Source organism: Tripterygium wilfordii, chromosome 12, assembly GCF_013401445.1.
Source record: "Tripterygium wilfordii isolate XIE 37 chromosome 12, ASM1340144v1, whole genome shotgun sequence".
Lineage (NCBI taxonomy): Eukaryota > Viridiplantae > Streptophyta > Magnoliopsida > Celastrales > Celastraceae > Tripterygium > Tripterygium wilfordii.
Genome location: NC_052243.1, coordinates 12,341,106 through 12,355,993, shown reverse-complemented (window position 1 = coordinate 12,355,993; position 14,888 = coordinate 12,341,106). Strand labels below are relative to the sequence as shown.

The window sequence follows — 14,888 nt, the reverse complement described above, 5'->3', positions numbered from 1 at the left end:
ATGGCAGTCTTCGTTTTCATTAATATTCAAGTTTTAGCTCTGAACAATGATCAAGAAGTAGTTACAGAAGAAGAAGGAAAGATCAATAAGCCTGCAGTTTTGTTGACCAAAGAGGTAATTAAGGACAACATATGTCTTGGTTATATTGTTTATTTTTATGTAATCTTGTATTTTTATTTTTGCTAATTTTAATTGAAAACTTGAGCTTAGATCGATGGGGAACTTGATCATCCTCTTTTTTTGAAAGCTCACAAAATTCAGGTATTAAGAGAAGAAGAGCTAGGCTCTTACGTAGATGTCTGTAAGTTTAAAATTTATGAGCGTCAGTTATTTTATAAAAGCTGTGGGCACCATTGGAACAAGGAAAATGAATTCTTCAACTTTTTGAGTGTCTTCCTATGCTTTTTTAACAATTATATATAACAGATGTAAAAGTCCGCCCCTTCGATTAACTAGTCACTCTATCCATTTTGCACCAACTCACACTGATCCGCACGTACGACTTTGTCTTTCTATAAGCCTAGTACTAGTCCATATTAGTTTAAGCCTAGGAAAATCATTTGTTACTAATTTGGAATTTTGACATATTATATTATTTATTTTAAATCTTATCATGGGCGGTGTGGGAAAGGATACTTAGCCCCATCGCCACTAAATAGCTCCCCCAACACTACTAAGTTTGACACTGTAGAGGCTTGTGTCTCCATTCACTTGAGTTGGGTGCTACAAGAGATGTAATAAGAGAAAGCAAAATTTTTTTTATGATGCGGAATCATGGGCTTTTGACATATATAAATTCCAAACATTTAATCAAGTCCCTTTTTAAAACAATTGAACAAATCGCAAAATGCTAAACTTGAATTTTTCAAATATAAAAATTCATTGTCAACCAGCTCGATCCATCCTGATAGTTAAGAGAAAGTAAGATATTGAAAATGAAAGATAAAAGAGAAGATATAGCATATTTATGGTAATTAATTATAATAATATGGAGTAATTAATAATTATTTGTTTGTATGATTAACAGAGAGTGCCCATACGACCAAGCACAATTGATGATGATATTAGGGGAGAAAATTCAAGGTCTACATTCAAAAGCGAACAAGACTACTCTTTATATCGTAGGACACATTCAGATGGAAAATTTGAGGTACTCCAAATTATATTTTAATTTAGAGCTCGAATAAATTAAGATCTACTGATTAAATGATAGTTTTACACTCTTTATGCAATTTAATTTTTGTGTTTGTTTATCATCAACTTTGTACAAGCTGTAGTTATCGAGTACTTTTATTTTCTTAATTCACAGCTAACTAAAATCAAGATTTATAATGTAGATAATATTCTTATTCCTATTTTTGACTCGACACTTCTAGCATGCAATAACGCATTATCGAGCAGAGAAAAAGATAGTTGGGGTACAGGCACGTATAAACCTATGGCAACCGTTAGTGATCAATAGAAAGAAAGCGTATAGCAGCTCTCATATTTGGATTGTATCAAATGACAATCGTAATGTGATTGAAGCTGGATGGCATGTTAGTATTTCTCTCAATCTATCTATCGATCACAAATTTCAATTTATTTTCTTTATATCGGTAGAATTATTTGAAAATCAAACTGACAATTTGTTTTCAACTTAGGTCTTTCCTTCGTATTATCATGATAACAAAACAAGATTTTTCATTCGCTGGACCGTGGTAAGCTAGCTCATACTTGAACTTATATTCAAATTTGTCTTTCTTTATATGTATTCCATTAGATATCATATATTACAGTATATATATATAACCAATTTTAAAATTACACATGAGATTAACTTGTTCAAAATATTATAGAGGGATGAGGAAGGCCAGTCAGGATGTTACAATTTGGATTGTGAAGGATTTAAACAGAATGAGGATGTAGATAGGATAGGAAAATCATATGATGAGGTATCATCCTACGACGATATACAACATACTACTACTATTAAAGTTGTCAAGGTAAACAAAATGTTAGAGAAAAATAATAATTATCGAATTCTTTTTAACCGATAGAATAATTTTAATTAATTTCGTTTTTTAAATCTCTGCAGAGTAGAAGTAGGAGAGGTTGGTTGTTGGAAGTTGATGGGAGGGAGGTGGGTGTCTGGCCAAACGAAATGTTTAGTGACCTGAGAGACGGAGCCGCAGGTGTGTATTGGGGTGGCGAGACCTGGATCATGAATAGGAACGATGGTGATGGTGATGGTGATGGTGACGATGACGGTGAAGATACATCAGTAGTAGAAATGGGATCTGGTAGATTTGCGGAAGAGGGATACAATAAAGCAAGTTATTTCGACAAACTACGAGTCGCACTCGTGGGAATATCGAGCGCTATTTCAGTTACGCCGAATAACTGGGAATTGAAGAGCACTAGCCCATGCTATACCATCCGTGTTAAATATAACTCCGGCGGAGAAGCTAATAATGATGATGATAATAAAGGCTTCTTTTATGGAGGGCCGGGCGTGGGTCCATCATGCCCTACGACTTGAAAATGCATGCTTTTATATATATATATTAGCATGTATCAATGCAATAAAGTAATCTATGGAGTGTTTTGATTAATAAGAAAAACAAACAATCACCAAGTTAATTGAAACTAGTGACATGATATAGGAGTATGATGATTAATGGCTCCAAGTATCTGATTGTGCACTTTGTAATTTCAGCATCTGATTGTGCACTTTGTAATTTCAGGTTTAGAGAGAAGAAATAAAAACAACTTGAATACTTTTAGAACCAACCCATTAATTAATTCTGCTATATATATCGAAAGTATATTTCATTTTCCTTACCATACCCACAACCGATCTCCTCCCATCACTTCTTCTGTTCAAGAGTCTCCTACCTCTCTGCCTCTGCATTCAAACCACCAACAACACACCTTATAAATCAATCTGCCATATGTGAATTTATATCCCAATATATACAAAGTTCTGGCATTTCTTAAACCCACATATATAGGCATGGCCAGTTCTCATCCAGTATCAATGAGTGTCACACTTGTGACTAATAATGAAACTTCAATCGGAGAGAAATCCAGAGTCATTTTCTGATAAATTGGACAAATGATTTGCTCAAGGGAAGAAGGGAAACCTTTTGAAGTCATACAACTGAATCCAATATTCCATCCAACTCCTTTCGCCATCTGCAAAATTATAGATGAAAAATTAAAGCCCCCCCCCCCTCCCCATCAAAATTTAAACATTTGATCGAGGAAACACATTAAACCTTGAAAAGTTACAGACAATGCTAATCCTAATCCCAGTGAACTCAACTTAATTTCATCCATTTCACATCTTAAGGCATGCAGGCTCCTCCACACCTCTCCAACGTCTCTATATCTGTTTCTCGCAAATAATTTCTTACATGACCGTCAAAACTTTACATCAAAGCATTAAATATGAAGAGAGTCACAATTACCCCAAGGACCATTTCAACTTCATCCATGAGTTGCAACAGGGTTGTCCTGTTCCAGAGAAAATGTACGTATACTGTGCGAACCCAATCGTGCACTTTACACAGGCATGGCTGATTGGGTGCCTAGCTTCTTGTAAGATTGAGATGGGGTTCTTGTTCCATGACCAGAACACACCTTATTTGTTAATAAGTTTTCACTATGCCTTCCATTCGGTGGCGACGTTCCCGAAATGAATATTTAAGACGTAGTTGTTTAAAATTTTGGGATAACTATTGAAATGACTCTGAAAGATCAATTTATCCCCTGAACTTTCAAAACTATAATCCTCTATTTAACTGACATGACAGCAAATCTGAAAATCACATGTTAATAACGGAAAACAACTATCACAACAGTAAAAATAGACGAAGTATGTGCGTAAATGCTATCGGTATATGAAAGTGGAAGTTCAAGGGGAAAATTAATCATTTCATGAAAGTTCACAGGGGAAATTTGAGGACATAAAATATGGTTTAATCATTTTTTAATAGTAGATTCGCTATACCTCAAATGGGTCGGTGGCGACATTCCAGAAAAATATTTAAAAATGTTCAAAATGAGTTGCCATATATGTAGGATGTAGCTGTGAATGAGATGTGTCTTGTTAGCCAGCTTGAAGGCTTACCATTTTACCCAACAAATCATTACAAACATCGAGATACTTGTTTCCTTGTTTCTTGGGCTTTTATATATTCTGCATGAAAGTTTTTCATTTATTTATTTTTTTGTCTATAGTGCATAAAAAAAAGACATGCATTGTGTGGCACGTTGATATATTCTTTTTTCTTTTTGTTTTATTGGCCACATTTGTTTTTATAGAGATATCACTTTCGCTGTATTTGAAATACATATAAATGTTAATTATCTTTCACCACAATCTCTTCACTTTTAGGGTTCATTTTAGGGGTTAAAATATTTTTAAAAATATTTTTTATTTGAAACAAAAATTAAATTCAACATGAAAATTGCATGACAATTCTGGATCGTTAGATTTAAACAAAAAAAATCCGTACACTTTTCTGGTTACATTTGATTTTTGTTTCCAAAAAAAAGTATATATAAATATATATTCAAAATGAGTTAATGTTGCATATGAGTTGTGAATGAGGTGTTTCTTGTTAGCCAGCTCGAAAATATATACATATCAAAAACATATTTTATACAACAAATCATCATGAAAACATCCAGAATTTTTATTTGTTTCTTAGTCTTGTATTTGTGGATGGAATCTTTTTCATTATTTATTTTTTTGTATATAGTGCATAAAAAAATATACACATTGTTTTGGATGTTGATATATTCTTTTTATTTTTTATTTTTTATTTTTTATTGTCTCATTGGTATTTGTTTCAGGCATCTTCATTTACAACTTTGGCTTGGTTTGAAACACTATATATACAATAGGATACATGTACATAATTATCTTCACCACAATCTCTCTATTAATTTAGTTTCTTAATTCTACAAATTATGACTCTCTTTGCTTTTTCTTTGTTGGCATTCTTCATTTTCATCAATGTTCATGTTTTAGCTCTAACCTATGATCAACAAGTAGTTACAGAAGAAGAAAAAAAGATCAACAAGCCTGCCAAGTTGTTGACTAAAGAGGTAATTAATTAAGGACAATTGATGTCTTAATTATTGATTATTTTGAAGTAATCTTGTATTTTATTTTTGATAACTTGATGGGTATTAGTTATTTGATAATTTAATAGTATTTTTTTTAACAGAGATTGTCTAGACGACGGAGTACAATTGGTGGTAATGTTATGAGAGTAAATTCAGGATCTAACTTCAAACACAAACAAGACTACTCTTTCTATCGCAAACCACATCAAGATGGAAAGACTGAGGTACTCCAAATCATGTTGTTATTTATACGTCAAAATAAAATTAAGATCTATTAATTAAATAAAATATTTTTACTTATGCATTCTTTTATGCTGGTTATAGCATGCAATACAATTTTTGTGTTGGTTGGTTTATCATCAGTTTGATACAAATTATAAGCTTTTGGGTGTTTTTAGTTACTTAGTTTATGCTTAAATAAAATGAAATTAAGATTTAGGGAGAACAATTGAAGTTAAGATTTATAATTTAGATAATATTCTTACATACTCTCGTTTTTGATTCGACGTTTCTAGCGTGCAGCGGCATAGTATGGTACAACAACAAAGATTGATGGGGTAGAGGCGTGTATAAACCTCTGGCAACCCTCAGTTGATAGAGAGAAAGCGTATAGCAGCTCTCAAATTTGGATTGTATCAAAAGTAGATGAAAATCATTTTAGTATGATTGAAGTTGGATGGCATGTTAGTGTTTTTCCCTATCTATCTATTATTTTCTTTCTATTGGTATAATTAAATGGAAAATAAAATTTATAATTTATGTTTAACTTAGGTCTTTCCCCGACATTATCACGGTGATAACAAGACAAAATTGTTCATTCATTGGACCACCGTAAGCTCATAATTAATTTATAAATATTCCATTAGCTTCTTCTTTTCTTTTTCTTTTTTTAATGTATATAATCAATTTTAGAAAATACACATAAGCTTAATTAACTTGTTCAAATTTATATAGTGGCGTGGGGATCAAGAGTCGGGATGTTACAATTTGGATTGTCAGGATTTGAACAGAATGAAGATGTAGATGAGTTCGGGAAATCATATGATATAGTATCATCCTATGATGCCCAACAAAAGTTTATTACTATTCAAGTTAAAAAGGTAATTAAAGTAAAAAAAAATAAAAATAACTATCCATAATTTTTTTAACCGAATAATTACAAATTGAGTCGCATAATTACTATTCGTTTTTAAACCAGCAAAGAGACACCGGACATTGGTCATTGGTAGTTGATAATAGTCCGGTTGGTCATTGGCCAAGCCGTATCGTTGCTGACTTGGTACAAGGAGCCACGAGTGTGCATTGGGGTGACCTTTTCTGTTGACTATGAGTTTGCAACAAGGTTAAAGCCATATCCGAGGAATATGCAAGCAATCACATAGGGAACTATAATTTCACAGGAGGGAAGGCTGTTGGTTATAGGAATCTCTTTGGTATTCCTTGGACAGCCCTCATGGCCGATGAAAGCCTTTATTTCATAAATGGCATACTCCATCTGAGGACTAAACTCACTATTCGGCAATGAGTCTTTCTTAAAGACAACATGGAGCGTTGGATGGAATTCATTCGATTGTCAACTGAATACAAAATTCATTCCTGTTACGCCCCTCAACTTGGTCATCTCCGCCAAAGCTTAATCCCCCGGAGCTTTGGCGGAGATGAAGAATTTGTACAAACCAATAGTTAATAGTTAATATCTTGTATTAAAGTAGCAGAAGCGCTACATATCCCTAACAAATTCAGTCATAATTAACCATAACATGCAATTAGACAATGTAATAACGAAAGTTAATGTATTTAGACAACGTAATAATGAAAGTCGATGTAATTAGACAATGTAATAACGAAATTCAATGTGATTAGATAACGTAATACTGTTATGGTCGGTTATGGACAAAAATGTTAGGGATATAACTATATAAGTAATTTTCGTAAAGTAGTAGCCCTTGATTATGTGAAAAAGTGTGGTACGTAACGTTTACGGGCGTCATATAACATCAACACTATCACAAAGCAAAATGACTGGAATAAGGTATGTCATAAATCTGACCACCAGCTGCGTCAATAACCGGTCGTAGAGTCGAGCAAAGCAGAAAGCACATCAGCTGCCCCATCTGTGACCGAGTCCATAAGCATCCATGTATCCAGCTCCATGATCATGAGCATGTCCATCATGGTGGTCATGGCTACCATGACCATGGTGATGGTGGTGGTGATGATTATCATGATTGCTTTTCGCTTCATCTAGCATTGTCTGGATATGCTCTGGTATAGGTTCTTCTTCAGTTTGTCTAACTGATTTTGGTAATGAAGAGAGAAACTTAGAGATATCCTGAGCTATCTCATCCGCAGTATCTTCCTGTGATTACCACCAAATGAAGGAGGGAATAATCAATTTGAAGTGCAAAAAGTTTCCGGCATTATCAGTGACAAAGAGAGATGCAGAAAGAATCACTAGCAATGCGGTAAATTATTCAGAGCTTGTATGAGAAAGAACAAAGAAACTACATAAAACCATGTAAAAGGGTAGCCTTTTGGTTCTCCACTGGGGAAATTTCTTTCATACTAGCAAGAAGTTACCATTAAGCAATGCATTGAGTATAAGAAATTAATTTAGATGAAGATAACTCCTCACCTGAGGCCACCGTCCTCCAGAGTGCGAGACAAAGTTTGCCCGAGGTAGCGCCTCAGCAACCTGTCGGCCCACTGCACTCCATTCTTTCGACCAACCTTCAGACCAGAGGACTTGTATAGGCATCCCCCTCAACCCATCAGAATCACCCCATTCTGCTATATCAAAAGTATAGTTCATTTTCCTTCCCATACCCACAACCGATCTCCTCCCATCCCTTCCGTTCAAGAGAATCCTCTCTGCCTCTGCCTCCAAACCACCAATTTCCTTTGAACAACACAGCTTAATCAATCTGTCATAAGTGAATTTATATCCCAATACAAAGTTCCTGATCACTGGCATTTCTAAAACCCACGGAGGCAAAGCCGGCTCTCGTCCAGTATCAATGAGTGTCACACTTCTGACCAATCCAGAATTCTCCCTAACCCAATCTGCCACCATTGCCAGACTCGAATCATGTAAAACCAGGTGCAAAGGAGCCAAACCCATTGTCTTAATAACCTCTCCCAACACTCTCCCTATCTCTTCAGAACCCAATTCAATAGGCCTCACAACCTCCCTTCTCGATAACCGAGTCACTACCTCCTCAAAAGGAATCTGCCCAGTTTCTATCATCTGATCAAAAGCCCAGAAAAAGCCCTTCTCTCTAATAATCCCCAATACGTCCCTAAACCTCCCTAAAACCCCACTTGCAGCACCCTCTTCAATCTCAACAGTTGATTTATCAGAAAACCCATTTCCAGGCAGATCTATAGCAATCCCACGAACCCCGTTAGAATCCAAACTCTGAACAATCCCACCAAAACTGTATGAACTTATACCGAATCCATGAATAATTAACACATTCTCAGCATCAGATCCAAACAAACCACTTTCGAATGTGAAAACCTCTATGGGCGATCTCCCCGGTGCAGTCTGGACCTTGATAGTGCGTCCTCCAGAGTAGTGCTGGCGAAGGGAAGCCGGAAGAGAGCGAAACCACGATCTGGGGTCTGAAGAGAGGAGAGATGCGAAGAAGACGGTAAAGAAGGTGATGACAGAGACTATTGCTGTAAAATAGAACCAGAAGGCGAATACATTCGGTCTCTCATCAGATTTTGGTTTTGGAGGCGAAGTGGATTTGTGGGGTGGATTTATTGCTTGTGGCTCTTGCTCTTCTTCTGTTATGATCGCCATTTCTGAACGATTTACATCGAATTGGAAGTGCGAGTGGAGATTGCAAAGAGAGAACACAGTTTCAACTTTCAAGCCGCTCCACCGTCTCTACTCTTTTACAAGTCTTTTTCTTTTTACGAATTAAACACAAAAAATTCAAAGAAAGAACAAACGACACCGTTCAAAGGTCTCGTCTTGCTCAATCGGAGGTGAAATACTTGGAACTTTGCAAGCACAGGGCCATATCTTCCTTCTCTCTGTGCAATTGCATTCTGAAGCCAGGGGATGTTCTCGTCTACCCTCCTGATCATCCAGGGGAACCCCCGAGGGTGGGCAAGGTGGTGTTCATGAGGTATACATCAAATTTGGAAACCCTGTTAACATTGCTATGCCACTTTTACCATTGATTCTTACAAATTACTGGTATATTGATTGATGAATATGAGTTGGGTAGCTCCTATTAGTGAGAATTTTCTTTCTTTTGAGCTCCGACGTATAATAATTTTCAAAATTTTCTGGGGCTGGGATGTAACAACAGAATTCTATATCGGCCTATTTGTGACTTTTTGAAAAGAGTTCTTGGTGATGAAGCGTTTTCCCCTTAAATCTCTTGCCTTTGTGAATATGCCCATGAAAATGTACTGCCTTTCTGCTATGGCTTAACTTGAAGTCAAGCTTAATGGAGCCAGTAAACAGACTGCGATGTCTAATGTAACTGACCTTTGATGTCAGAAGGGATAGGGACAATGGCATATGGAACGAAGTCATTCTCAGGGACACTGGCATACTCGGCGAATCCGGCCGAAAAGTCAGTGAACGATGTTACACGCAGCGCTATTGTTTTGTGGACTTCAGTGATTTTTTTCCCTAGCATATTCTTGATGAAATGATGACACTATCTTCCTGCATGATGCAAGTGGTAGGATATTCCAAAATTTGCTTGACTACAAGGTAGAAACAAAAACTGATGGAATCCATTCATGATTTGAATTGCACCCTTCCAGTTCTGCGTAGGATAGTGGCAATCAGTTCATTGAAAAAGCAATTTTTACTATTTGATACTTGACATGGCTAAGATGGAATTATGGTCCTGATGATATATATTGTGGCAAAATAATGGTTATGATTGTTGTTCCTTATTTGTTTCTGTACAGGGTTATAGTAATAACCCAAGAAATCACGGTGAACGGACAGAAGCTTGGGGGAAAAAGAAGAATGAAGTTAACATGAGTTGAACTTCTGCCATGAATGCAATCGAAAGTGACTGCAGAGAGCCATGGATTCAGATGTCAAAATATTGAATTGAGGGCAAGTTTTCAGCTTTTTCAACTCCAGACAAGAGAGGTTAGTGGCTCTGCTATTTCAAACAGAGTGGAAGACTTAGAGCCTTATCTTCACAGGTCAACGATTCCAATTATGAATTCCTACAACGGAATGTTAGGCTTTGAATATGACATTATTGACTTATTGTTCACTTGCCAAAAATATGAGCAACCCAATAGTACCCTACTCGAGTGGGTGGGGCCACGAACCTCTATAGTGTCAAGTTGAGTGGTGTAGGGCAAACTACCGCGTGGCGAGGGGGCTTAGTGCTCTAAATCTCACATCGGTTCAGTTAGGAGAAGAAGTGAAGTGCATAATGTAATAGGTCAAACTTCCTAATTGGTAACAAGCTTTTTCCTGGGCTCAAACTAGTATGGGCTGGTGTTAACCCAAAGCAGAAAAAGTGTTACTAATGCGGAGGGACGGGCTTTTACAAACCCTGTGGGTTGAAAATGTGGGAGATTTTTCCAAGCTCAGAAATACTATATGTACACATGAACAAGAATCATGATATGCACAAAAACAATGGCATTTCAAAGCTTGATGAGAGCCTCCTCACTATTTTTCCTGCTCCTAATCCTCCTCATGTTACCTTTGTCTCCTAATGTTGCTTCTGATTCCACTGAGGAAGCACAAGCTCTTCTTAAATGGAAAGCCAGTCTTCACAACCAAACCCAGCCTCTCTTGCATTCATGGTCCATCCTCAATCCTGGTAATGCCACCAACACATCAAGTCCTTGCACTTGGTTTGGTATTTCTTGCAACCATGCTGGAAGTGTCACTGGGATCAACGTTGCCGGTTCAGGTCTAAATGGTACACTCGAAAATTTTCTGTTCTTGTCATTCCCCAGTCTTGCATATCTTAATCTTAGTATGAATGCTCTCTATGGCTCTATTCCATCTGAACTCAGGAACCTCTCTAGGCTCATCCACCTTGATTTGTCGACAAATCTGTTTTCAGGCAAGATTCCACAGACCATTGGCCTGTTATCCAATCTTGAGGTTCTACACCTCCAGCTAAATCAGCTAAATGGTTCAATTCCACAAGAAATAGGCCAGTTAAAATCCCTGAAAGACATTGACTTGAGCAGCAACCATCTTGATGGATCCATTCCAGCTTCTTTGGGTAATTTGAGCAAACTAAATCTTCTGTATCTCTACAATAATTCACTTTCTGGTTCCATCCCTTTTGAGATTGGACACATCAAGTCTCTTACACAACTATGCTTCGAAATGAACAATCTCTCCGGTCCGATTCCAGCATCATTAGGTGGTCTGTTAAATCTTACTGATATTTTTCTTTGGGGTAATCAGCTATCTGGTTCCATTCCTGAGGAGATAGGAAACTTGAAGTCCCTTGTTAATCTAGAACTAGGAATAAACCAACTCAATGGTTCACTTCCAAATTCCTTAGCTAATTTAACAAATTTGAAGTATATGTTCTTGAGGGACAATCAATTCTCTGGTTCCATTCCTCAAGAAATAGGAAATTTCATGAAGCTGATAGAACTGCAATTGGACACAAACCAGTTCACAGGTTACCTCCCGCGGACAATCTGTCGCGGGGGATTACTTGAGAAATTCAATATATATGACAATCATTTTCAAGGTCAAATCCCAGGAGACCTGAGAAATTGCACAAGTTTGCTGAGAATCCGCGTTCAAGGCAACCAACTTGTAGGAAATGTTTCTGAAGATTTTGGTGTCTATCCGGAGTTGAAGTTCGTAGATATCAGCCACAATAACTTTTATGGAGAAATCTCACCTAAGTGGAGTAAGTGTCCACAGTTAGCCACTCTATGGATTGCTGGGAACAACATTACTGGTAGGATACCACCTGAGATCGGAAGCTCAACTCAATTTCAAGACCTTGATTTCTCTTCTAATCATATAGTTGGGGAGATCCCAAGTGAGTTGGGGAAGTTGACTAATTTGTTGAAGCTAAGGTTGAACAGAAATAATCTTTATGGTGCTATTCCTCTTGAATTCGGGTCCCTTACCAATCTCCAGTTGCTCGACTTGTCAGGGAACGGATTGAGCAGCATCCCATATGATATTAGTGCGTTGTCTAGTTTGCACTCTTTGAATTTGAGTTGGAACAAATTCTCCCAAGGAATTCCAATTCAAATCAGTGAATTAGTTCACCTGTCTGAGCTTGATTTGAGTCACAACTCGTTCACCGGAGAAATTCCAGCAGAATTCAGCAAGTTGCAGGACTTGGTGACTCTGAACTTCTCTTACAATAATCTATGGGGTCCTATTCCTAACAACAAAGCATTTCGAATTGCTCCTTTTGAAGCATTTCAAGGAAACAATGGATTGTGTGGCAATGCTGATGGATTACGATCATGTGAATCGGAGCCAAAGAAACGCAAACATGGTTTGCCGAAAGGCCACAGGATTGTGTTGATAATTGTCCTTCCTCTTTTAGCAGCACTTTCTCTGTCCATTTTGCTTACTTGTATATTTCTTAGTATCAATAGAAAGAAGGAAGACTCAAAGAGCAATAACCAATCGCTTTTGTTGTCAACTTTTGATGGAAGTGTAAAATATGAAGACATCTTACAAGCGACCAACAACTTTGATGTCCAGTACTGCATCGGAAAGGGTGGTCATGGAAGTGTCTATAAGGCTGACCTGCCATCCGGTGTTACAGTAGCCGTGAAAAAATTCCACTCATTACAAGATGGTAACGATGTGGACGATCGAAAGGAGTTCTTGAATGAGGTAAGGGCTTTAGTGGAGATAAGGCATCGAAACATCGTGAAGCTCCATGGTTTCTGCTCACATTCAACAGAAACATTTCTAGTTTATGAATTCCTTCAGAAGGGTAACTTGGCTACAATCCTTAGCGACGACGAAGAAGCTAAAGAATTGGATTGGTGTAAGAGGATGAATGTCATCAAAGGTGTCTCTCATGCCTTATCTTACATGCACCATGACTGTTCAACGCCGATTGTTCATCGAGATATATCGAGCAAAAATGTTTTACTGGATTTGGAATATGAAGCTCATGTTTCAGACTTTGGTGTTGCTAAGCTTCTCAAGCTAGACTCATCCAATTGGTCCAAGCTTGCTGGCACACATGGATATCTAGCACCAGGTATTACATATACATACATAGGAATTCTCCTATGTGCACCAACTTTGTGGACCAAAATCCAATGGTTGGGACAACATAAGTGGGGGCCACAAATTTATTATGGGACCCACCACATCTATGGTTGAAAAACAAATCCACAAAGTTGGTCCACACTTTTGAATATTTATATATATATATATTTTTTTCGTGGAAAATAAAGATGTAATCATACTTATCATTTTTTTCTTAATTTACAGAGCTTGCTTACACAATGAAGGTGACCGAAAAGTGTGACGTATTTAGTTTTGGGGTGCTTGCACTGGAAGTGATCAAAGGAAGGCATCCGGGGGATATTGTCTTGAATGCAGTGTCTTTGCCTCCAATTCTACTGGAAGAACTTGACAGTTTTCTCGACAGACGGCTTCCATTTCCGTCGAATGCAGTTATGGACAAACTGATATTCATCCTGAAGGTGGCGATTTCATGCGTAGATATCAATCCACAGTGTAGGCCAACAATGCAACTTGTTTCGCAGTTATTATCCAATGAATTGTCCTCTCTTGCTTAAGTAGAGTCATACATTTTGGGAAGCTTATCCTGACTTGAGAAAAGCTTGTTTTAGTCTCTCTTTTCTTCTTTTTTTAGGCTAGTTTTCTTGTTTGGCATTTGTGTAGTTGAACATTGTATACCCTAAGACTACTTGAATAGTCAGAAATGTTTGATTGTCTGCTTGCTGAGCTTTTTTTTTTTTTTTTAATTTCTATAACCATTTACCGATAGCCTCGCCTGAGGTCGAGAGTTCGATACTACGTTGGCACAGTTATTTTCAAGTGGTTTACATTGGGTCTCGACTCGAGTTTGGACTTAGTGAGCTCTCCGAAAAGGGCATGAGTGTTGAGCTCTTCTCTGTCAAAGAAAACAAAAGAAAAAGTAGAGCTTGTTTTAATCTGTCATATTTCTACAACTATTTCTCTCTCATTATGATAGCTAGAGTTGATTTCTTTGTGAAGGTGACACTTATGGTCCACCCAGAATGCGGCTGTGCAAGTGGCAGGAAAATTCCAACACAACTTGACAGAAAACCACAATCTTTTTTCTTGTCACAGAATATAGTGCGACTTTTGGTCAGTGGTTAACAACATCCTATTAGTGTATTTGCCGTATTTCACATAGAGAGGGCTCGCTATGGTTGGAGAAAGGAGAGTTCGGGAGGTTTTCATTAGAAATTTGCATATTTTTCTATGGGGAATCTTCTTGAATTGTCTCCTCCCTAACCACCACAAACCCTCCTCCCGTAGTCAAGCTGTATTAGAAACAGACCACTCTCTTTTCCTCGTTTGGTATTTGCATTGGTGAGGAAAAGACCTTGATTAGGAATGGAGCAGCTGTAGAATGCAAGTGTCAAAAAAGTTGCATGACTAGGAACAGACAAGTTGGAAAGTAATGACATTGAACAAAAAAATGGGTGGAACCCATTCTGAATTAATTGATTGAAAAGGAAAATTTTTATAATCTGATATATTGGAAGAAGATGCTTAAGCTGTTGACTTCCTGCAGCTCGACAGTGAATGAAGTTGA

The 14,888-nt window shown here is 37.3% G+C and overlaps 3 protein-coding genes across 3 annotated transcripts; 2 read left to right on the top strand and 1 right to left on the bottom strand.

Moving 5' to 3' along the window:
• LOC120010580 lies at positions 1-2,521 on the top strand. Its single transcript, XM_038861360.1, has 6 exons — positions 1-114; positions 211-261; positions 1,028-1,150; positions 1,377-1,538; positions 1,839-1,985; positions 2,078-2,521. Exons 1-6 carry the CDS (start codon positions 1-3, stop codon positions 2,519-2,521), a joined length of 1,041 nt encoding a protein of 346 aa, XP_038717288.1.
• Positions 2,522-6,928: 4,407 nt separating this feature from the next.
• On the bottom strand, positions 6,929-8,961 carry LOC120010666 (protein AUXIN RESPONSE 4-like). The gene is made up of 2 exons (XM_038861460.1): positions 7,754-8,961; positions 6,929-7,477 (listed from the first exon to the last, which is right to left on the bottom strand). Exons 1-2 carry the CDS (start codon positions 8,924-8,926, stop codon positions 7,220-7,222), a joined length of 1,431 nt encoding a protein of 476 aa, XP_038717388.1. The 5' UTR covers positions 8,927-8,961; the 3' UTR covers positions 6,929-7,219.
• Positions 8,962-9,120: 159 nt separating this feature from the next.
• Positions 9,121-14,041, top strand: LOC120010665 (MDIS1-interacting receptor like kinase 2-like). The gene is made up of 3 exons (XM_038861459.1): positions 9,121-9,257; positions 10,060-13,331; positions 13,568-14,041. The coding sequence occupies exons 2-3, from the start codon at positions 10,736-10,738 to the stop codon at positions 13,876-13,878; spliced, it is 2,907 nt and encodes a 968-aa protein (XP_038717387.1). The 5' UTR covers positions 9,121-9,257; positions 10,060-10,735; the 3' UTR covers positions 13,879-14,041.
• Positions 14,042-14,888: the final 847 nt, after the last annotated feature.